Consider the following 24,853-nt stretch of genomic DNA (forward strand, 5'->3'; position numbering starts at 1 on the left):
AGTTCAGTGAAATAGTAACAAGAGCACCCCGTCACCGAGGCTGACAGGATGCTACTGATGCGAATGCTGCATGTGCAGGACCGAGATGCAGCAGCTCTCCCAACTGCTATTACGTCACCTTAACCTCAATAATCCTAAATTACTAAATGCCTCGGGCAGCATTAGCAAAGTTATATGTTCAATTCCAGATCTCAGTGTAAAGTCCAATCAATTCCTGAATTTTTCACATGTCGCGTAAAGCCGTCCTGAGGGTTTAAAAAAAGAAATAAGTCGTAAAAATGCTTTAGAATAATTTATTAGGATTTTCAAATTGAAATTGTCAGAAAATAAAACAAGGAAAAAAAGAAAAGCATTGCTGTAAAGCTTTGCGGGGGACAGCCCAAATCTTTAACTTTATCCGCGCTCCCGTAGAGCAACAAGCTCCATTCAAAGCATTGGCCCTTTACCTTACATCAGCACAACAAAAAGACATCAGTAAAATCAACATACAAGGGGAACAAGATCTCAAAACAGAAAAATATAGAATCTTTTTTTTTTTTCTGAAAATAAGTCTTAATGCCGCAGAATTATCCACTTGTCCGTCTGCTATTACCAATAATAGTACTATTTTCATTTGTAAGGTAAAAAATAACTTATTGCTTTATTGTAAGTTAAAAAGTTACAGTGTTGGTGTCCAGCAGTAGTTTTTTTTGTTTTTGTTTTTTTCTTCAATTTTTTTATTTTTTATTTTTTTTTTCCCATCGTGTCCCAGCTAACCTGACAGAGGAACTACTGGCTGGATCAAGAAGTTTTCTGCTGTGCGAAACATCAAACAGGCTGCAGCAAGAAGGCTGAACAAACAAGCTACTTGTTTTTGCAAACGTTGAATTTGTTCCAGCTTTTTTTTTTTTCTTCTTTTTTTTTTTTTTTTCCTTCCAAAAACTTTTCCTACCAGCCAGCGTCCTGCATTCAGAGCCCGCTGGGAGCGAGACCCTGTTCCATTTCTGGTTCCCTGCACCTAAAACCCCTGCCTGTTCACCACCACATGGAGCAGCAACCCGGTCTTGTCGACGAGAACGCGTTGCTTCCAGAGGAGCAGAAATTTGTTAAAAACTATATATGACATGGAAGAGAGCGTCGGGAGGGGGGGGGGGGGGGGGGCTCAGGAACCAGAGTGGAACAGGGTGATCGTTTTAGTTTTTCAGTACCAAAGAAAAACAAAAAATAAAATAAAAAAAGGCAATCAAAATGCTCCTTCGATGCCCCAAAAAAAAAAAAAAAAAAAAAAAGTAGTTCCATTTTACACCTTGATGTATGCGCACAAACACTCACTCACACGCACTCAGACGCAATCACATGCACCTTCAATAGTGATAAGAGGACAGAACATGATCGTGATTTTTTTTTTTACAACTGCTTCTCTGAGAATGTCCTTCATTTGTATTCGCGGTGAAGAACACCGCATAAAAGAACTTTTTTTTTCTTTCTCCAAAAAGAAAATAAAACAAAAACAACAACAAAAAGAACAATAAGAAGTGAATTTGCGCAAAAAATATATATAATATTTTCAAAAAAGAGGAAGTCAAGTCAAACCCGCCCCCCCCCACCCCCGATTCCCACGAACCCCCTGATTTCTTCTGTTTAAGGTTTATTACTCATCTGTAGTCCACCGGGTTGATCCAAAGTAGTTTTTCATGAGGATGCCAGACGTAGAAAGATGATTTGTTTACGGAAAATAAATGTTGCGAGAACAGGAATATGCCAAATGAACTCTTGGAAGTTTGTTTGAGCTGTCATGGATGGCGGTGCCCTGTTGGAGCAGACTGGCCCTCGCTGTACACATATTCTGTATGCATACTGATAAAAAGGAGTGAGATGACCGCAGACAGTCGTGGATGATGTCCAGTCAAATTGCTGTTAACCCGTTCCAAACCAACCCATGACATGCCAGCAGGTTCAGAAACCCCCGCCCCCTCCCTCAACCGCATCTATATACAATATCTTACAGGAAGACATAAAAACATTGCTTTAAAACCAATTACAGAATAAAATACCTTACAGATTATCATTATTATGTCAATATTAATAACAATATTACAAAGGTTTTGTTTTTAAAGACTACCAAAATATACATTTTAGTTTTTTTTCCCCCATGTTTCCGTGACACTTGAGTTAAAAAAGGACTTTGTTGGATTTGTTCTTCCTTTTGTTAAAAACGCCCACCTCGCACGGCCTCTTCTCTCTCTGTTCACATCAGTAACAGCTTAGAAGGATTTCATGATAACATGACATATCACATTGAAATAAAATAATAATTATTTAAAAAAAATCATAATAGTTCTCTGCATCTTTGCCAAAGATGAAAAACATTTCCTCAGAGATTTTTTTTTTTTTTTTTTTTTTTTGCAGTTTTCTTTTCTCAGCTTCAAACGAGGAAGAAGAAAAAACAGGGATAACAAATAAGGGGTTCTAGTTATTACACTACATGAGGAGAAAAGAGGAGAAACAGGGACGTTATGTTGAAGTGAGATTAGTACAGCAAAAGAAGAGTTCTGGATTTAAAAAGATATTCAGTCGGTGGGTGGAGCCACATGGAGCCAGGAGGGCCCGGTAGAGCCACTGGCCGGCCAATCAGGATGTGCCATCATCGGGCAGCCAGCATTGTGATTGGCTCATCAGCAGAGAAGCCCTCCCATCCTCAGTGACCTGAGTCTTCTCAGTGGTAGCCATTAGTGAACGCAGTAGCAATCAGAGGACCCTGAGGACACACGAACCGCAATGAATACACATGTGCTTTGTCAACACATGTGTGCATTCGAGCGTGAATCTGAGTGTGTGCGTGTGTGCGTGTGTGTGTGTGTGTGTGTGTGTGTGTGTGTGTGTGTGTGTGTGTGTGTGAGAGACCTACCCCGAGACTGTGGCCGAACCCTGTGCTGGGGGCGGGGCTAGCGGCACTAATGTAGCTGCTGACTCCTGAGTCCTGATTGGCTGCAGCATACAGATCAGCCATTGGTCCGGGGCTGCTGGTGCCCAGGAAACCAGCTGTGCGTGAAGGGGTGGAGCCTGTGAGGCAGGAGAGACAAGTCAGGCTGCGACACTGGAGGGCTATACACACACACACACACACACGCACACGCGTCTAAAAATATGCTTTTATTTGTCTGAGCAGGCCAGTGTACACACATCCTATCAAAAATACACACTCTTTGTCTCAGTATATCACACACACACACACACGCACGCACGCACGCACGCACGCACGCACGCACGCACGCACGCACGCACGCACGCACACACACACACACACACACACACACACACACACACACACACACACACACACACACACACACACACACACACATACCTCTAACTACTGCTGCTGCTGCAGCTGCTGCCATTGGTCCATATGCAGTCAGGGGGATGGCTGGGGATTACACAAAACACCAAATTATTGCACAAAGGACTCATTGTGTGTCACTCATATCAGATCATCAGTAATAATCTACAGCTCAATGTGGTTGAAATGACATCTGCTGTCACATCTGTCACGTCATCTAAATCCAACCGGTCCGAGAGGTGAGAATGAGACGGCGACAGCAACACTGATTCTGCATCCAATCACACCGGGCTTCGGATTCATTGAGTAAGACAAAACACAACGCGATGGGGATGAAAACAAGGACGGTGACGTTTCACCGGTAAAGGTGCAGGTACATTTTACAGCCACCAGATGTCAGCATGGAGGCAGAGCAGCTTGTAGATGAGGGAGCACAATGCACACAACATCCTGAGGCTACAAGTTTCTCCTAACTGGTGGAGTCAGGAGAAACCAGCCAGTTTTTAGTCTAGCAGTGGTTTACAAAGCGCCTCATAGCTGAAATAAATGTGAGAGAAGGGAGAGGCCACATAAACGTGCTCAGGATCAGTTCTACATCCCACAGGTTTGAGTGTGAGCTTGACAGATACACTTTTCAAATGCGCACTCTCATAGCATGTGAGAAAAATACCTTACTCTTTGACATTCAAGAGGGTCTAATCACCAATCAAGTACATGTAATCACATGCCATAAAATTAAACTGACCCCAATCATGAATTTGCTCATAGCACAAAAAATAATAAGCAAGGTCACACAAGGTCATAAGTCTATTTTTCTTTTAAAAATCTGATTAACTTTAGATTTCATTTTGGTTTCACAGTGTAATTTTAACCTATACCATCAGTACTATCCCTGCATAACACATTTCTCTAATAATGAGTTCTTTGACTTGAGCAACCACAGGAAGCAGCAGAAAAGTGCAAACGTTATTCATAATTTTCTTACCATCAACAAAAAGTAACTTGTTAACTGTGTAGGCACTGTGACCTTTGAACAGAATAAATGTGTCGATCTGGTTCCTTTTTAAAGCTAAACTTGAATCAAAGATCAAACATGGACCTGTGGAAACAAACTGATCCTCGGACAGTGTAGCGCAAAAGACGCTCCTCAGAGATCTAAACCTTTTTGGTAGCAGTGACGTCAAATGCACGAAGTACAGTTTGAATTTGTGTTTTCTAAATAGCATTTGTGTTTTCTTGTGGGACTCTGGGGGAAAAGAGGAGCCACTGACCTGCCAGCTCAGGGGGGTGGGATGATGTCAGGAGGGGGGTCCTCTCTAAATGGAATTCTGGAAACAGAGAAGGTCGAGAGAAACAGCACTTCGTAAATACAGTACACCGTCCGCCAGTCAGTCTAACAAGCCACAAACACAGAGGCGACTGCAAAATAAACGCACAAAAAGAAAAAAGAAAAGAAAAAAGAAGTCAAAAAACAACTACAGTGGGGACAGGCAGGAAGGTGGGAGCGGAGGAAGAGGAGGGGCGGTGGGGCCAATTCAAAGAGGGTTACATAAGGACATCAAATAAACAGAGAACGCAAGAGGAAAACAGACAAATATAAATCAAAGCTGGAACATCAACAATTGAAAGGAGGGTTTCAAAGGGCAGAAACTATTTCAAATCGCACTCGATTCCACAAGCAGCCACAGACGCTGAAATGAAGGCGGTAATAACCATGATTGTAAGAAAGAGTGAGAGGAGAAAAAAAAAAAAAGAAAAAAAAAAAGGGTCCATTCACGTGGCTGTCGTTGTTCATACATGTTTCATGTCCGACAGCTGAACTAACTACGTGCCGCGGCCTGCGCCTCTCAGCCTTTCTTCTAGCCCTGTGAGCTTATCCAGCTGTGAGTCAGCTGTGTTTGTGGAGTTTGTTTATATTATCTCGCAAACTCACCTGGAAACTGGTAAGTGTAACCGGGCGCAATACCAGAGTAACTGCGGCTGGTGTAGGTAGTAGTCTGAAAACCTGGGTAACCTGTCAGGACAAGAGCAAAATCGTCAGTTTGGTGAAATGATCCACGTGAAGATGAGCACGATGGGAAGTACGCTCAAGGATCTAACGATGTGCTCTGAGGTAGAAAAACAAAGGTCATTGCAGTTTCCAAACAGGCATTTCTCTCTGCTCTGACGATATTCATGCCAGAAGTATAGAACAACAGATCGTAGGAGCGCTGACATCCCGTACGAGACGGCTCCATCAGACGTCCTCCAATAATGCAACACTAATCACACGGAGGACTTTTGTCCGCATAAATAAATGTGCAGAAACATCCCAAGAAAATAAAGTTAAGCCACAATCAGTTTGTGCTTTGGCGGCGGCACTATCCGTCTTGGTGTAGACAAAACAAACGGCCAAAGGAAAAAGTCCTAGTTTATATTTTTCACACCGTAAACCGAAAAAAAAAGAGAAAACAAAAGCCTGAGTGTAAAACTTGAATATCGTCGCGGCTTTATTTTCCTTCTGTGCACGGCTGCTGATTTTCAGCAAAACGGTTTGACCTTGAGTGTGATATTGCTTAAATGCAATTTGCAAAGCAGCTTCCTGAACAAAAACAAAAGATAATGAACGTGTTTATCGTTTGCAGTCTTAATATTATTGAAAATATATTGCTGTAATATGAATGATCTTAATAATAATATCAGAAGCTTTTCTTCGGGACTGTTCCAGGAACAGGATGTTTAATGTCTCTGCGTCTTTGAAACAACAAGTGATCCGTGTCCTTTGCGCCTACAGGTTCGCCACAGGATTTCTCGTCGTAGTATAGCTTTACGACCGCAGGGTCACCGAGGTATTGTTCACCAAAATGAAAGGTGGCTCGATATTTCACACTGAGGGTATCTAACATCACATCACTGTAACGTTGGCTTGATTCCTTCACTGATTAGTTTGTGAAAGAGCTTCAACTGCCAATGTCCAAGATCAAAATCCTAAGTGGTCTGTGTATACTGCTTTTTATAACTGATTTTAATGAGAATATCAGGTCCCAGGTAAAAGGTGCTGGGTGAGGGCTATGTTTTTGAGTTCTTTCTACAGCACCAACATCTGCTCAGAACCAAACACCAATAACAATTGTGTCTTTTTGTACCTTTCAGGTAAACAGTGTTGTTGTGGTTAGCGCTCTCGGGTCACAGTGAGGAAATCCCTGTGTTGAGTTTACATTGTTTTCCTGTGTATGTGTGTCCAATTTTCCTCTCGAAAACATGCATTCGAGGCTAATTGAGGACTCTAAATTGTCTGTAGTTAATGTTGAAAGAGACCCAAGGAGTTTAACAGATGGATGTTTGGCCTGTTTACTGTTTAAATAGCATCTTTGCATTGATTGATCAAATAAGGACACGGAATTTACACTTCTACATCATCAAAACATACACGTTTCCTCTCATTAAGTATCAGCATGAGCAGAGAGGAAAAACCAGTGAGGTGTAATGGCATCAACAACCATTGGTCAGACTACAGTCAGCACTACGTGAAGTAAGATGGCCAGTAGAGGGAGCCAAACAAAAGCCAATGTTAAACTCAGCTTGTTTTCTCAATGAAAATCAGTTCAAACAGCATTTTACTCCACATTCAGTCTGTGACCTCTAAATGTTAAACAAATGATAGGCGGTATTATTGACTAAAGTTGGGAAGAGAAGTTCAGCCTGAATCCACGACACAGTGTTTTTTAACATGTGTAATGTTAGAATCTAACTAAAATACTGCAGACTTGTAAATGCACTTCACAAACAGGCTATGCAAATACATGCTTTGAATATTGAGTCCTATTCAAATGCACTTCAGTCGTCTCCCAGCTAATTTAACATAGAAGGGATTTCCACATACAAAGCTTCAATTTCAAATACATCTTTGACAACATTTCCCCCATTCCCCACATTATTGTGATGAAGTGTGTCAGTAAATACCTAAATAGCCGATCTCACCTAACATGCCAATGCCCAGCATGAAGGCGTCCATCCCATAGGGCATCACTCTGGAGCGGCCTCTGGCTGAGCCCGTCGGCGTCATTACCTCCTTTGGCTGGGCTTTCTTACACTCCACCTACAGCACCGGAAACCAGCACTGAGTAATCATACTGACCAACACCACATGAACCCAAACTAAATGCTGCCCGGAATAATTATCATTTAGTCAAAGAGACTTGAAACATTGTGACAAACTTTAGATGGTCTTACCATTTTATTGTTGATCTCGTGGAAGTGGATCTCGCACACTTTTTCCACCACGTCTTCATTCTCAAAGGTCACAAAGCCGAAGCCTGCAGGAGACCGAAACAAAGTCTTTACAGGTACATGTAGCAATTTTAAAAGATTTATCGAAACGTAGCAGTGTATTATTCATCTGCAACTTCTGGTAAATGTGCTAATATGTTGGTGAAGATGAGCGGAGGCAATGAGTGTCTGAGAAGTACTGTGTGTGTGTGAGCATTTCTGCTCGTTCTTTACGAGATCTGTTGCATTGTCCCCCAAGAATCAGGACCTGATCACTACGCTGAAAAAAGAAAATCGTTGGAAATAGCTCTTTGAACTTAATTGACTTCATGAACTAGATTGAGTTCAAAGAGCTTCACTCATTTAGATGTTACTTATTGTCGCAATTCCGTTGAGTTGGTCCAACTATTTCTTTTTTCAGTGTACCACAGGTCTCAGTGACTCCACCCAACTCTGCTCGTTCCAACCTCAGCGGGCGCTGCCCTCCTCGCCCACGGAGGCGATGGAGATAAATGAAACAAGGGAAGCGAGAGCATCAAAAAGACGTTTTTGTTAAGGTTCACCCAATGGCTCCATCACGCTGTTTCTCCTTTCATTTACTGGGATGCGTTTCTCCATGCCTCACTCAGTGCGTCAACATATATTAACATAATGTGTGTGTGTGCGTGTGTGTGTGTGCGCGCGCATGTGTGTTGCGCTTAACGTTGCGTACGTACCTCTGTGTCTGTTGGTTGTTTTGTCAAACATAAGCATGGCATCGTCGACCTGTGAGAACAAAGCAAAGAAAAGATGAGCTCCGACATATTACGATATACAGACACACACACACACACCCAGAGCGCGCACACACTTGCACATCATTACACAGCATGGGGTGCCATTGTCCCTCTTTAGCATTGGAGTAAGAGGGGAAAACAGATGGAGAGGGTGGAGAGGAGAGAGGGAGGGGTGACAGGTGACAAAGGAGGAAAGAAAAAGGGGAATGAAGGGTGAAAAAGGGAGAGAGAGAGAGAGAGAGAGAGAGAGAGAGAGAGAGGGTGACATCAGGAAGGAGTGTTCGGTGGAAGGTTTATGAAAAATGAAATCAAATCTGTCAATGGGAAAACGACGAGAATGTTCCCGCTCATGGGGCATTGGGGGAAACTCTTTCCTTTTCTTCTATCTGTCTTTCACCCCAGTTCTCACAAACTCTGTCTCTCTCTCTCTCTCTCTCTCCCTCTCCTTCATTCGTTCACCCTCGCTGTCTTTCTTTCCCTCTCTGTAAAGTTTACTATTCCCATGGAGACCTTGTAAAGAATTTCAATTAGAAGAACTTGCCCCCTCCTCCTTCAACTCGTTTCAATGAAAAGAAGAAAAAGAAAGACAGAAAGCATGTGACAGAAAAAGAGAAAGGAGGGAAAAGGTTACAAATAATGGGATGTTCCAAAAAAAAAACCTCAACAACAATAATAATAATAATAAGATAAAAAAAAACAGGGATAGAGGGTGAGGTTTCTGATGAAGCAATGAAATTGTGCTTGTGAACATTTTGGATTTGAGAGGGGAGAACAAAGGTGAGCTGGGGTCTTTGTCAACACGCTCTCCTTTTATGCTCCCTTCACTTTCCTCTTTGCACTCACTCCACTGCCCTATTCATATTCCACCACCTCCCCCCTTGTCCCCCCCTCTATCCCTCCCTCCCACCCTTACTTGTCCTTTACTGGGAGCGAAGTTTGTAGCCTCTGCTCGAGCTCTGGCGGCAGGAGGAGACACACGGGGAAAGAGACGAGGCCTGGGATCTCTGTGGAAGTACAACTTTTCTGCCTTAAAACAGAGAAACTCTGCCTTTTCCTCCTGCATCCCAGTGAGACACGTGCGGAGTATGACTCCATGGCTATTTTCATTAGGCAGCAAGCATACTGAAACTCAAACCAGCGTAACATGAGTGGCAAGAGGCCTCTGGATGGTCCCGCCATCTGATTCACAACACTTAACTTGGATGAAAAATGGGCACGCACCTTCTACTCTGATTGAGATCAAGTCTTAGCAAGTGTTTGCGCCCATAAAAGTCAAAACTAATGAATAAAGAGAGGATCAAGGCTGCTCCTACCACCTCCCTCACGCCCATCCTTCTCAACATAGAGCTGGGACATACACATGGAGCTCACCCCCTCCCCGCTTACTGTCCTTCATTCAATCTCTCCTCCTCCTCCTCCTCCTCCTCCTCTCATGTCTTCCACTCTTCCGGTCGTCCAAACTCAATGACACAGCAGCGAGCCGGAGAGGAGGACAGTAAGCAGACAGCTGCAAGCCAACATGTTATCATAAGAGTAGAGTTACACGCACAGCTAGCCCTCCTGTTAGCATTAGCAGCGTCTATTCTGGAAGAGATGACCGATAGCTAACACCATTGGTCCCGGGGAGATTTTGAGCCGCTCTCATGGCAGATGACAGAAGCGGAGGAGAAAGAAGAAGGGAGCAGATAATGTGCTGGGGAGCCATGCTAATACGGTTCAGCTAATTGTGCACCATGAGAATACGGCGGTGTGCGTACGAGTAAACATTTGTCACGTGTGCGAGCTGATGCTATGCTCGCACGCCAGCCCCCCTTTTTGCTTTTGCCAAAACCAATAAGGAGACGATCCCACAATGTCCACTGCCCAGGGTTGCTGTAAGACAATCTGATTGGATAGCCGTGGGGGTCTGAGATTGGCTTAGCGGCAGCTCAGTCGCTAACCACTCAGCATGCATGTGGAGAGTGGAGAAAAGTTAAGGTCATCTTCCCGAGTTCTGACATTCTCAGGTGCACTGAAAGCAGGGTCGATCCAGATCCCACACAGCATTTAAAAATATCCCGGTTTTAGTGAAGCATGCAGTTATTGTCTGAGGAACGAGTGTTTGCTGACAAGTCCATTACACTTTTTTCTGTGCCAGATTATGAAAGGTGGCATTCACATTTTTTTCCCTGCTGTCTCCTCACATCTCCCTCTTTGAATCTCTCTCTCTCTCTCTCTCTCTCGCTCTCCGGCCATCTCTCTCTAAACAGGCCAGCAGACAAAGTGTTCAGTCAAGCCTTCTAATCGCCAGCTCACATGGGTGAGTGGAGTCCCAACTTTTCCCGTCTGCCCTGTCCATGCTGCATTTTTCATCTTATCCACTCCTTCCTTTGCCTGCTGCTCCACTTTTTTCCCTCGTTTTACTTCAGAGGAGATTTTCTTTTTTTGAAATCGGAGTGTTTCATGAAAGGTACTTTGAGGAACGCAGTGGCGGGATGAAAAGCCGCGAAAACTGGGATTTCCTTTGGATTAAATGTAAGTGACTGTAGGCCAAAATGACTGAAATACTAATTATCAAATTATCTGAGTGCACGCTCAATTTTCATCGCAAAACACACCTCTGTGATGTAAACAGGTTGCATATTCAGCCTGGGCCAAGAAGAAAGGGGAATGGTTTGAAGTGCGCACCATGTTGAGGTGGATTTCAAGCCCCTGACCTCAAGACTCAAACCTCATTTCTCACACAAACATGGCTGCTGCAGTCTTATTGGCCTGGGGACATTGAGCAACAGGAGCAGAGATTTGCTCAGTTAGAAAATCACACACACACACACACACACACACACACACACACACACACACACACACACACACACACACACGCACACACACACACACACACACCTCCCAGTCCATAACACCTGACCTGTCAACGAGGCAGCCATTCTTGTCTAATGAAGGTGCACTTTTGGAGGTGAACTCTGAAGAAATAAACTTCAGCGCGTATCAAAGAGTCACACAAAATGCATGGTGCATTCTGTGTTTTCCCTGCAAGGCGGTGCCACAGTAAGAAAACAAACAGGACACTGAGTCCTGCTCCATCCAAACCTGCACCTTGTAACCAAGCTCGGATAATAAACAAGAAATACCTCCCGCTCAGCAGGAATGCACTGTGGGATTGCCGCTTTCCATGATAGAGCTCTGGTCTCACGTGTCCAAACAGTCCAAATATTCCCTCATCCTGTGGAGGGGGTGTTGTCTTAGATATGAGTGTCTGTAATCACCAGGGAGAACTGATTCGGCACAGAGCTGCAACCAGCCATTTTAGAAAAGACACACTGGAGACAACATGACACATGTCACAACATCCACCTGGGAGTGTGTGACGGTCACACACATGTAATCCGCGCGCGCCAAGATCCGGAACCCAGAATTAAAATACTTTATTCAAATTTGAACCAGTGGCACCTGAAATACGGTAACACCCAGAGTATGAGTCAGAGGCCAACCGAGAGAAAACACAGCCAGACACGAGGCAGCAGGAGCTTCGTGCTGTTAATTTCTTCCGAGCCATTAGGCCTTCATCCTGAAGCAAAGCTTGTTTTCAGACTGTCCTGCTCACCAACAGCAGCAGAACCGTACGCTGCATGTTTGTGACAACTGGATCACTGGCTGTGAATCTTACTGTCTGTCTGGATCTGGACAAATCTGTGCAAGCTCGCCTCCTCTGTACAGCCACCTTCACACTTTTATACACTCATACACACACACACACACACACACATCGTCCCATTCATGCAAATATACACTTCTCACTTCTTTTTTTTTTTTTAAACAAAAAACACAGGATTATAGTGGGACAATGGGTGAAGGCAGGTCACCACGGCAACAAGCTGAGACGAGCTGCGTGTGCCTGTATGTGTGTGTGTGTGTGTGTGTGTGTGTGTGTGTGTGTGTGTGTGTGTGTGTGTGTGTGTGTGTGTGTGTGTGTGTGTGTGTGTGTGTGTGTGTGTGTGTGAGATAGGAGAGTGTCTGAAGTACTGATTTTGGGTAAGGTTGGGGAGGAGGGGGGTGGCTGTTACATGAGCAGCTGTTGTATGTGATTAGTTAATACTGAAGAGGCTGAACTCGACTCAAACACACTCCTGAAACCCCCCTAAAGTGTAGTTAGCTTAAAAAGTGACCCACCATGTCATGCATTATGGATATTTAGATACATTTATGGCTGAGAAGATTGGTGTTTTTCCCCTATGATAATCACTGTCTTGCATTCCTCCTTTCCTCTGCCCTTCAACCTTTTCTGAGTTCCCCTCCCTCTCGCTCCATGGGGGGTTGCTTCTTCTCTTTCAGTCCCCTGCCATCTCCCGCTCCTCTCTCCCTCCTGCTTTTTTTTTTTTTTTTCCTTCCTCCCTCTCTCTCCCCCGGTCGCTCATCTGTCTCCACAGCATGTGTTTGCCTTTCACCAAATTTCATTCAAAGTAGCTGAGCAGGACAAACGCAGATTCTCTGAAATGTGATCAGGAAAGAGCCAACCCGCACAAACGAAAGCCATAAACTAACAAGCTAATCTTGCCTCTGAACCAGCAGAACTATCGTTGACCACACAGGACTTGTCTTTCTTTTTTAAGAAGTTTTTTTTTTTTTTTCTCCACACTTAAAATCCTTTTCTCAGTTTATCTCATAATCAAGCTCTTTCTCCTATTTTCTCCCCGTGTCTTTCCTGAAGTTACGAAGGAATAAACTGTTTGAAAGGTACTTTGGGGACAGGCCCAACAGATGAATATAATCTATCAAAGGTATACAGTCCATTAGAGCAGTAATCCCTAACCAAAGGTAACGCGCACCCCAGGGGGCACTTCTGCGTCAGCCAGAGGGAACACAGAAAGCTTGCAGCTTGCCCCTGTAATTCGATCACAGCTTTATCAAGTCGTTTGGTGATATTGCTTGAGCCGGTTCGACTATTAAGTTCGCTATAACACCGGGAGGAGCATCAACAAGAGAGCGAGCAGGCAAAAAGTTACAAACAGACGGTAGCTTGTTAATAAACGAGTTCGCTCAAAATCAAACGGTTCACACAGCTCAACAGAGAACAAGCTAAAGCGTTTGACTTTAGTCTGATAAAAAAGTCACACACCCGCCTAATTTAAAAGCAGCGGATGAAAGATAAATGATTGAATTGGCTGGGAAAAGATATAAACTGAAAACTGTTAGCAAGTGCATGAATAATTAAAATAGCTAATGGATAAATAGCTGAAAGAGTCAGCTGGCAGTAATTAATGGCCAACTGAAAGCGTTCGCCAAGGCTGCTTAAAAAGGTTTTGAATGGTTTGTTCTTTCGACTGTTAAGTCTCGACTTTGGTAAATGTCTCGGGATGACTGGCTTGTACCCCACGATAAAAACAACAACACGTAGTTCCAATTGAAATGAAGGAAAAACTGGAAACGATGGATGAATGTTGAGATGCTGAGTTGAACGTAGGAGAAAAAAAATGTTCGAATCGATTTAGAAGATGAGATGCCTGTCCCTGTATTGAATCATGCGATAGACAGCTGATTTTCAAATGCAGAGACCGCATGTGTGCGCACAGTTTACCTTTCCAAACTGGTCGAAGTATTGCTTCACATCTTCGATGGTGGTATTGACTGACAGTCCTCCGACAAAGATCTTCTTTGTCCTGGTCACCAGCTAGCAGCACAGAAGAAGAAGAAAGCTTCTTTTATCACTAATAACATTAAGTAGAGAGTAGATGCCTGCGATAAAGACACTTTGAGTTGGTTGGTGTTTATCTAATTTCCAAGATTCCTGAAAGCGTTTTAGTGCGTCACGATAATTCGGCTCAGTTTAAGGCCGCTGGGTTCGTCGGGTGTGTGCATGCAGGTGAAGGATGTGTGTAAGACAGCAGTGTGTGTGTGTGTGTGTGTGTGTGTGTGTGTGTGTGTGCGTGTTGACTGTGTGTGTTGACTGTGTGTGTGCAAGGGGGCAGTGAAGGGGTCAGTGTACAGGGTCATTATGTCAGCCTGGACAAGTGGATTGCAGCTCCTAGTTGGTCACGTGCCTCAGTCTAATCCCTGCCAACCGGGGCTGAGTGATTAGGGGCGACACATGACATCACCACTACGCCTCCTTCTTGTTAACGCCCATCAGGGGGGCACTCACCTTCGGCTGAGCCCGACGGGGAAACGCCACCTTCGGGTCGATCTGTAAAGAGGGAGAGAAGAGTGGAGGTTAGTTTTTAAAAAGTGGTGGCGGCTTTAAAGTCAAACTGATTTTCTCATTAAAGCAGGTATTTGAGGAATTACTACAGCAAACACATAAGGTTTCACTGAGTCATGACCAACGACCTGATCGTTTCTGACACCCCAAACATATACAAATAGAAAACTTATACTGTTCTTGTCTTCTATGGGGGAGAAACCGTGAGGCAGCACCCACCGTAAAAAATCCATCCACCCATCTAATGTTTCTTTGAGCAGAAAACACCAAATGTGGAGCTGCTGTTCAGTAGCTGATCCTGTGCAGGATAAACCCCTGGGCATCAATGAATTATCACACTGTTAACCAACTAGAATTAGTCACAACACGGAGCCTCAAAGTCTGAACCCATCTGAAGGACTCCAGGTCCAGAAATAGAACATATGCTAATCTGCGAATATGTATAGTAGACCCTTGTTTATGCAAGCCCCCAAAAAATCCAAACACACCAGCCAAACAAACAGGCAGGGTGAACAAACTCCACAGTGAGGCTGGGATACGTATGCTCCCCGAATTGTGTGTTGAGACAAAACTAAACGCATCTTAGCCACAAACTAGACAGAGCAGGGCAGTCTGGAATCCAAAATGAGCATTTAATATTCTGAATACATTTCAGATGGATGTGTGTGGGTTTTTTTTTTTTCCTTCTTCTAAATCTCACAAATCCTGACAACCTCCATTTTGGATTAGCCAGATTTGACTATATCCATATTTCTCCTCACTGGAATGTCTCACCAGTGGTCAAGGTTACAGATAAAATTAGAAGTAAATGAGCTTTGAATGAGCTGCCCTTTAATAATGCTAAATATGCAAAGCCTGGCCTGGCATTTTAAATTTGTGTGGAATCTCGTGTTATTCTCACTCAAGCCAACAAGAGAGATGATTTTAGGTCACAGGACCTTGTGGTGTATTATGGTCTTAGAGTTTCATCTTTGTTCTAATAATTGGATGTGTGAAGCAAAACCCCTTGTGTCTCCCACAGCCGCTATCAGACGTATTGAATTGATATTGGCAACTAAAAAGAGCCTATCAAATAGCCAAAAATAATTACTTATAACTCAAACAATACACACGATGCAAGGGAGGGTGTTCGTTCAATATTCAAACAATCCTTTCATCTCTTTCCGGCAATAATTCCCCGCTTCTGAAGACAATTCTAGGGAGAGATTTATCCTACGAGGACTTTTAAGTGCCTCAGATTTACCACTGCTTCCAGAGCACAACACTGTGTAACTAAGATGCAGCTGCAGCGTCCTTGGAAGGGATTGCAGAAGGACTTTGCACCTTGAAGTGGGACACAAAGATGAGAGGAGCCATGTCACCTCCAGCTGGTCGAAGCAAAAAGACAAAGGTGACAAGGACACGCAAAGCCACCAGCGGGCAACAGCCGAGCAACAGCAGAGCGGGCTCACCAACGGGGACGACGCTGCATTTTCTCTCTATAGCCACTCAAAGTGGGGAAATCGTAATATAATAGATGCGTGTAATTACTACTGCTTTATGTAGCAGCTGCATAATCCTGATTTCACTCGTTTAAGGAATTCAAAAATGAGTGGAGGGCACAATTATTGCAAAAATGGGACGCAGACACCTCTGTACAATATAAGCCGAAGTCACCAAAAAACCCAAACAGCTGCAAGAGGCAGAAGGAAACCTCATGGAGTCTTGTTGTTGTGATACGTTTCCCTGCGAGCAGCATGTCCACTGTTTGTTCTGACCTGAAGTCGCTCTGAGGTAACAGCCTCCACTGTTCAGGTCAGCCCACCCTCCTTTAACCGTTTCAGCTCCACTCGAGGACCGGAGCTGCCCCGAGGCGGTTATGTGGCACAAACACACGCCAGGAGCTGACAGTGACAGCGGTCACAAGATCACAAATATACAAACACCCTCTCTGTTAATATATAATATATATTAATATATAATAATTAAATATGGAATCACCATTTCAACTTGAACATTAGCTCATGAATTCTCACGGGTGTAACCAGACACTATGAAAAGATATATCATGGTGTACAGCTTTGTCATGTCATTACACTGCCTGCCAATATATATATATATATATATATATATATATATATATATATATATATATATATATATATATATATATATGGGAATATTTAAAAGCTTTTACATGAACAGAGGCTCAAAAAAATAGTGGAGGTTACCAGCTAGACTAGGTTAGGCCTAATGCAGTATCTGTGGTAGTGCTACTATAACTACAGTCATGCCATGCTGTTAAAAAAAATCATTCCACTTCAGTGAAGTAACAGAATATGCTGTGTGTAACATGTAACATGTGGCTGTATTCAGACAGGAAACAATAATAAATGAAAACTAAAGCATCTATCAGACTGGCGGATTAGCCTTAAGGAAGACAGCTAGGCAGGCCACAAAGCAAAAAGTAAAATGACTTAGCCAGGTCACTGTTTGCAACACTCACAAATAGCTCTTCAGAGGAGTGACGTTTCAGAGCAGCTTCTGCAGCCCAACAGTGTGAAACAGACTGGTAAAAATGTAACTACCAGTTAAAAAAAAATTAAAAATACAAAAAAAAAAAGGAAAGTCACTCCTTCCAGTGTGACGGAGAAGAGTTATGAGTGAGTGTTCGCGAGATGGTCTGACTAACATCCTGCTTCATGACTTCCAACCTCCGCTCAATCTAAGCAGCATAGTGACAGCAGAGCCTACGGTATGATTTTTAGTGGTTTAGCCTTTTTTACGACTACGCTAATCTACGACCAATAGTCACCTCACGTGGCGCAGCGCATCCACCAGTGTTACAAACTGGAAAAAAAAATTGAATGTCAAATCAATAGATGGGTTGATAGGAAGAAGTCAGTAGAGAGAGAGAGAGAGAGAGAGAGAGAGAGAGAGAGAGAGAGAGAGAGCAGGGGAAAGAGGAAAAGCAGAGGGAGAAAGAGAGGAGGCATTCATTTGGAAAACAGAGTCAGGCCATGAGAAAGTGGGCCTGTCCGGCGTAGCGGTGCAGCGGGGCCGTCCCAGCAGGCAGCCCCTCTGATTTCATTAATTAACAAGACAAAGACTACAAAACAGATGGGCCTGTAGAGGAACTGGGGCTCCCGTGCTACCCCCACAGGCACACATACATACATACACACACACACATTCACAAGTACCCACATAATGTAGCACAAGTGTAAACACCGACGAATGCATTCAAAGTGACATACATGTAATTAAACATCCAGATATGCACTCATCCACATATAGACTAATGCACATCCTCCCAAGAACCCTTCACACACACAAACACCCAACCTGCCGAGACATCCGTGCAACAAAATGGCAAACACCCGCATTATGAAGGAAAAAAAAAAAAGACACCACAGGCTTCCCCATTATGGCAATATAATCAATATAAGCTAGACAAAAAGCTAAACACAAGGGGAGACAAAAGGAGTTGGCATGTCAATACACGCACACACACTGAGAGGGAGAGGGAGAGACTTGGTTTGGGCTCCGGCCAGCAGGGTCAATCTGCACAGCTCAACAATGGCACAGTAATTAGTTAGCGAAGCACACTAATGAGGACCTCCAACCCAACCCCATGGCCGCCCCCTGTAACCCTCCCTCAGCGGACTAACCAGGGTGGGTGCTGTGCATTGGGGGGGGGGGGGGGGTCGTGGCGGCGGTGTAGGTGGTGCACATGTAGCGTGGCGAGCAAAGAGAGCGAGAACGTCCTAGATCCACCTTTAGAGCAGGTCCAAGCCTTATCCCCAGATCTGAAGCCTGCACATGGTCCTCGGGAAGCCCAATCCAGTTTGTTTCCTCCAATCCGATTAGTTGCTTTTCAGATCCATACTAATTACAGCACGGGAGCTGGGCCTCACTCTCTTTCTCCCTCTCCCAATCCTCCACCTTCTCCATCCATCCACCCACCCCCCTCACAACACACACACACACATTTTTTGTCCACGTCAGCATTAACAGCTAACCTTCCAGTCGGGAGCGAGGAGCCGCCACTAGCACCGGAGCTCTCCAGTAGCCAGGTGTTGGGCCAGTAGCCGCCGCAGACTGTAACGCCAGCGGTCCACAGAGGCCGCTGCCAACATATGTTGTGACGGTGCGTGGCGACACACGGAAGCAGCTATATTAACACCTTGCTGACAACTATGGCCGTACCTTCAAGGACAGTTGTGCCAAAGGCAGCAATCAACACCTGCAGTGGTACAGCCGAGTAGAAGTAGGTGTAAAACTTGAAAATACAACGTGAGGTTTTTTCCGAGCGTAGCCAAGCCGCACCAAGAGGCCAACAGACGTTTAAGGAGTCACGGCAGTGGGATTAATCTGGGGATCAGGGGACTTGGTTTTCTCTTTTTGCTATTTCAAGCGTAAGGGAGACAAATGCAATGTTATCGGGCAAAATGATAAATGTAAGACCCACCAGATATTGTATTAAAACCATCTAACTAAATAAATACATCTTATGATTTAAAATTAATATTAAATTATTACTTGGTGTGAGAGTTCGGGGAGGAGTGGGCAACTAATTTTCCTAAGGGGGGCCACATAAAAAATGAGCATTACATATTAAGGCCAACACATAAGACGACTTGAGTTTTGCTTAATAAGAATTATCTCTTGATTAAAAAAAAAGCAGCTTTTAAAATATTTTTTATGAGCTTTATGAGTCATTTTTTTCTCAGAGTTCCATTATTAGTCTGGAAATCATGATGACTTTTTTCTACATTTTGAGTTCAGTAAATATTTATTTTTTTAATTCACCATCCCCCCCCCCCCCCACTGTGAAACACTCATTTTGTGAGGTAACGCTTGTTGGCTCTGCCAGCCAAGGTGCTCGACCCAACCCAATAATGTAATAAAGGCCAATAACCTGGAAACGTGTGATCATTTTAGATGTAATAAAACCAATAATGACAGTGATTTTTTATTTGATTCAGGATTTCTCTGTGACACCCTGAGGGCCGGTCAGAGCTAAAGGGCCTCGTATGGCCCCCGGGCCTTATGATGCCCAGGTCTGAATTAGAGGGTTGTGATGTGGTTCATCTTCCCACACTTTAAAAACCACCAATCGACATTTCCCCCACTTTTCATTTTCTGTTCTCAAATGATCATTTCTTTTACTAAGGTAATATCAGTTTAGCATTGAGCTTCAGTTATTTTAGAGGTCATTTGGGGGCAACTGTAATACTGAATTATCAGAGGAGCCACAAAGTCCACAGCACTATGTGCAAGGCAAGAAAATTTAAAAATGTTCATAAAGTGCTCAATAATCCATCACCCATTGATACGCCACAAATAATAACATCTAGATCTAAAATTCAACCCCGCGCTGAGCCGGGGAAACGAGGAGCAGTCGTTTTTCAGAGAATATCTGCCCCCTGTTTCTTTCTCCTTCCCGTAACTGGTTCCACTAAAGCATTTTCTCCAAGAAAACAAATACCAGTTGTGCCCTTCTTCTGCGTCCAGAGAAACACACCAACCAGCACAACACTGCCCCGAGGCCACACTCTGCCCAGACAGGAAATCTAACCTCCAACCAAAACAACAACCTCAACAGACCCACTCTCCGAAAACAATAGACAACCCCGCTCTGGATGGATGCTCAGCTGCACAGGTACTGACACAAATCATAACGTCTGACTGATGATTTAGCCGGTGCCTTGCTTTTCTGTGGAGGGATAAAGCGAAGCTGGAAGGAACGGCACGGTAAATGTTTGATATCACTCTGTCACTGGCAGTATGGACCTTGCTCCAGTTAATGTACTTCTCACAACCCCTGTACCTTTCGTCCACACAACTTCCTGCTCTTTCTCTCTCCCCGTGTCTTGAAGCGTCTTTCCTCACAAAAAAAAAACAAAAGACTCAGCATGAAAAGGCAAAAAAAAATAATAAAATAAATAAAAATAAAAAAAACAACATCAGAGCATCGAGTATTCCTTCTCATTCCAGCGAGGAATCTCTTTCTCACATCTTACGCTGATCAAACAGCGCCGTGGAGAGAGTCCAGGTGTGACGCACCAGCAGGTCCATGAAAAAATGAAGGAGTGAATTAAAATTGTAATAATTTTAAAGATTTCTCAACTCATTGTGCTGTTTCTTAGGCTAAAGATAAATGGTTTACTACACAACGACCCTCAGTTACATTCCATGGAGCACTTCACCAATTAGTCAACAGAGATAAAATACAGATGTGCTTTCAGGATATTTGGATTATATACCTGCCAATGACAGAAAGTAAGTTCAAAATCAATGTGCCTATTATCAAAACTATATCCATACTTTCCCATAGATGTTACTATAATGTGCCCAGCATCACCACCTCCCTCCCACCACAGACCTGACACAACCTGAGCAACCACTGCTGAATTTGAGTCAATTAACCTTCATTTTGTCTGAAGTTATACTATATTTTGGTGTATAATAGGAGGTAACTGCTTACACCGCCTGTGTCCTGCCAATCTGAGCTTCCAAAGAAGTGCCTAAACAACCAGTGTTCACATTATACTCACACACACTCACACACACACACACACACACACACACACACACACACACACACACACACACACACACACACACACACACACACACACACACACACACAGAGGGTCTGGCTCCGTACTCCAGCAGTACCCAGTTTTAAGAGGTAATATGACTCACTATGTAACACTTTGCAGTTGCTTCAAACCTACTTCCAGGCAAACTGGGAAAAAGAAATTGACAGATTACCAGCAGCAACACGGCCCTTGTAATAAAATATTACAGCAGCTGTGCAGCAAGATCCACTCGTCTCCATTGCCGGGAATATTTCACGTTCAAACTTTCCTCGACGTGTAACTATGGGACAATAGCTTGATCTGCCACGCACAGCGTGTAGACATCAGACATTTCACATTACCTGTGTCTGTGTGTGTGCGTGTCAGAGCTGCCCAACTAAAACCAGTCTCAGGTTGATGCAAAATAGCAGAGAAGTTGTTATGGAGACATAAATCCCAGCGGAGGCCGGTGCAGTCACAGCACCGCCGTCTTCCCTCCCGAGGGCGGCGTCACCCCCCGCAACAGGCTTGCTCCAACAACTAACCAACTCTAAGTTTCCTCCACCCCAGGGCTCTCCATGCCTTTCCGTGCCACCGGTTCTCACTCTCAAATGATCCTATTGTTTGTGTGTGTGTGTGTGTGTGTGTGTTTAGGTAGGACCATAAGCAGGCGAGGGACACACCCAGTCCTCCAACCAATCTACATGACCAGGACAGCAACGTCCAGAGCGCCATCAAAAAAAATCAAATCGCAGGCCAGCAGCTCCAAACACCACCAAACAAACCGCAGCGAATCACACATGTTTTTTTGAGTCATGTCCTTCTGTGAATTAACTAAACACCAGCATACTGTCCGGCCTCTGTCCTGCAGAGTGATTTGTCCCATTTACCCACATTTGAATTTTCATGTGTCAGTGGTGTGGGAGTGGAAATTACAAAGACGCCCCCCTACCACCACCACCACCAGCACCAATCAGAGGAGTTGTTCAAACACATCCAGAGCAGGACCTCAGAGTTTACATCAATATTTAAATGTGACTAAGACCTCACACACTTCTTCTCCTGCATCAGTTCTGGGTTTTCCTCAACAACTCTTTGAGCATTTGCCACCAGAAAGCCAGGTGCTCTTATTTTGTAAGAAAAGAAAAACTTGTGAGCTCTCTGCTCTGCATTAAAAAAAAAAAAAAAAAGCCCTGCCAGGGTTTTGCAGGGGGCTCCTACCCCATTCAGGTCCCCCAGGTAACCATGGCAATGAAGACCAAGAAAGAACGCTTTCATGTTGGCGCCCTGAACCGGGATTTGGAGGGGGAAATGAGCAGAGAGGAGGAGGAGGAGGAGGAGAGGAGGGGGGGGGGGGGGTGCTCTCCTCAACTTTACAAGCCGTACGGTGGGAGGCAAAATGCACCGAGGGGGAAAAAATAAGCTGCACACAATCCAACAAGGGAAAAGAAAAAGAAAAAAAAAGTTCCCCAACTGGTACCATGGAGCTCGGAGGAGGACTCACCGTCTTTGAGTCCAACTCGTGTCTGTTTTGCGCCAAAACCTTCTCCACGCCGGCCTGTTCCGCGTATGTCACAAAGCCGAAACCCCTGCAGGAAGGGCAAGTGAAAGCAAAGACTGAGAAATTCAAATAATAAATACATTTTAAACAAAAGGCAAAGTCGGGTTGTAGAAAAGCATGGACGGCTGTGAGGCATCCAGTGATAGGACGGCGGAGCGCACACGCCTCCTTCTTACCTCGACCGCTTGGTAACGGGATCCCGCATCACCATACACTCCTTCACCTCGCCAAATTTACAGAAGTACTCCTTCAAGCCCTCTGCAAACACACACACACACACACAGGGTGAGGCAGACGCACGCACGGGAGAGTTGTCCTGCACCAGGCCCACGCTCGAGGTGATGAGGCCGGGGGGGGGGGGGGGGGGGGGGGGCATGGAGAGGACAATGGGGGTCGGGCCCGGACCACGTTGCGTGTTGTGTCCCCTCCAGTCCTCCAGAGACTGCACACTGGCGATCTGGCCGCTCGGCATAATGGCCCATTAAGGCCCTGCGGACCATAAACAAAGCTACACTTGGTGACGATGGCTGTTTTGGACGGGATAATAACACGGGCCATCGCGACGGGAATAAACTGCACTCGTGCATCAGACGGATCCCAATGAGCAAAACAACAACTTCAACGCGGAATAACCCGTCACTTTTTTTTTTCCCTCGGTTATTACCAGTGTGTGTGTGTGTAGGGGGGGTGGGGGGGGGGGGGTAAGGCAGGCAAGTCGTTGTGTGTGCACGATTTCCAGTGTTAATCTCCTGCGTCTCTGCAAGTCTAAATCCTGGGAGCTGATCCTTAATGAATAGGAGGCTTTGATTTAACTATTTGCTGCGTTTCTTTCTCAACTTAACCACGCAGGTACAGACAGGGGAGGGGGGCGGCTATTCTTAGGCCGTGCGTGTAGGTTCGGAGGAGTAAACAGGAGGCGTTCATCCAGACTTATTAAAGTAGCGTGCGGGACAGCTCACCTTGTGTTGTCTGCCAACTCAGACCCCCGATGAACATTTTGCTGAATGAGAGAAATACAAGCCGTAAGTCACACAGGGTAGAAAACGCGTCTTTCAGGCACAACACAGACACATGCACCGGCGGAGGGAGGGATGGAGGGTGGGAGGGAGGGAGGCGGAGGGGGGGGGGATCTGCAGGATTTATGTGTAATATAGCATCAATAAAGTAAAGAAGAAAGCATCGGCCATGTTGCGAAGTCGCCAATCGGGCCAGTCGGGGCCGTTATAATCCCCTAGAGGAGGAGGAAAGACAGGAGGATTTTCCAGATGATGGAGGAGAAGTTGCGATGTGGCCTTCTGGAGGAAAAGCGAGATAAATAAACAAACAAGAGGAGGAGGGAAACAGGCGGAAAGCAGCGGTGCGCCTGTGTCTCCTCCGCTGAGTGGATCCATCCCACACACACTCACACACACACACACGCGCTCTGACACACACACACACACACACGCTCGCACAGGAACCCACGGCGTGCTTGTCTTTTGTCTCGGCGCGGCTCTTTGCTCGCGCACTGAACTCAACTAAAGTCCAAGGTGAACTCAAACCGGGCCGAGGAGGCGCGCGAGGCAGGCGGGCGGGCGGGCGGGCGGGCGGGCTCCGGCGGGGCTTTACCAGGGGTCGTGGGGGGAGTTGTCCGTGCTGGAGGACAGGCTGCTCTGGCTCCCTTCCGTATCCATTCTGTCTCTCCGGCTCGGCTATATTCCCGCACTGTGAGGCGAGGAGAGGCAGTGAGGCTCCACCGCTGCTTGCTGCTCCAGACTCAGGGGCGGGCAAGCAGCACGATGGGAGGAGGAGGGGAGGTGGAGGAGGGAGGGGGGAAGGGGGGGTGGAGGAGGGGGTGGGGTGCTTTAAAAAGGGGAGGGGTGAGCGGGGAAGCGCACAAATGCACATACGCCGCGAGAGGAAAAGGCCCCGCCTCCTACCTCGTTTTCCCGTAGCCTACCGCGGCCTCGGCCCGCCCCCTCCTCTCCCCTCCCCTCCTGCACATTGCCTGCCTTTATTCATGCTGCCAGTGGCTCGCTCGCTCTCTCTCTCTCTCTCTCTCTCTCTCTCTCTCTCTCTCTCTCGCTCTCGCTCTAGCTCTCGCGCGCTCTCTCTCTCTCTCTCTCTCTCTCGCTCTCTGTCTCTCTCTCTCATTGGCTGATCACCACAGCGTGGCCCATTAAAAAGCATATTGGATGTTTGGAGATCTAC

The 24,853-nt window shown here is 45.3% G+C and overlaps 1 protein-coding gene across 7 annotated transcripts; it reads right to left on the reverse strand.

Moving 5' to 3' along the window:
- Positions 1 to 279: 279 nt before the first annotated feature.
- On the reverse strand, positions 280 to 24,632 carry LOC308108891 (RNA-binding protein Musashi homolog 1). Of its 7 annotated transcripts, none has more exons than XM_080462184.1 (14): positions 24,272 to 24,632; positions 23,623 to 23,663; positions 22,840 to 22,921; positions 22,607 to 22,691; positions 14,480 to 14,521; positions 13,916 to 14,008; positions 8,284 to 8,332; positions 7,532 to 7,614; positions 7,280 to 7,397; positions 5,253 to 5,333; positions 4,591 to 4,647; positions 3,347 to 3,406; positions 2,888 to 3,042; positions 2,385 to 2,737 (listed from the first exon to the last, which is right to left on the reverse strand). In XM_080462184.1, the coding sequence occupies exons 1-14, from the start codon at positions 24,334 to 24,336 to the stop codon at positions 2,696 to 2,698; spliced, it is 1,053 nt and encodes a 350-aa protein (XP_080318310.1). In that variant the 5' UTR covers positions 24,337 to 24,632; the 3' UTR covers positions 2,385 to 2,695. The 7 variants fall into 7 exon arrangements, with proteins under 7 accessions (XP_080318314.1, XP_080318313.1, XP_080318310.1 ...); XM_080462183.1 differs by having other exon boundaries at positions 7,262 to 7,397; positions 24,272 to 24,427; XM_080462185.1 differs by having other exon boundaries at positions 7,262 to 7,397; positions 24,128 to 24,425.
- Between the last annotated feature and the right edge of the window lie 221 nt (positions 24,633 to 24,853).

Source organism: Lipophrys pholis (genome assembly GCF_963383615.2).
Source record: "Lipophrys pholis genome assembly, chromosome: 4".
Taxonomy (NCBI): Eukaryota; Metazoa; Chordata; class Actinopteri; order Blenniiformes; family Blenniidae; genus Lipophrys; species Lipophrys pholis.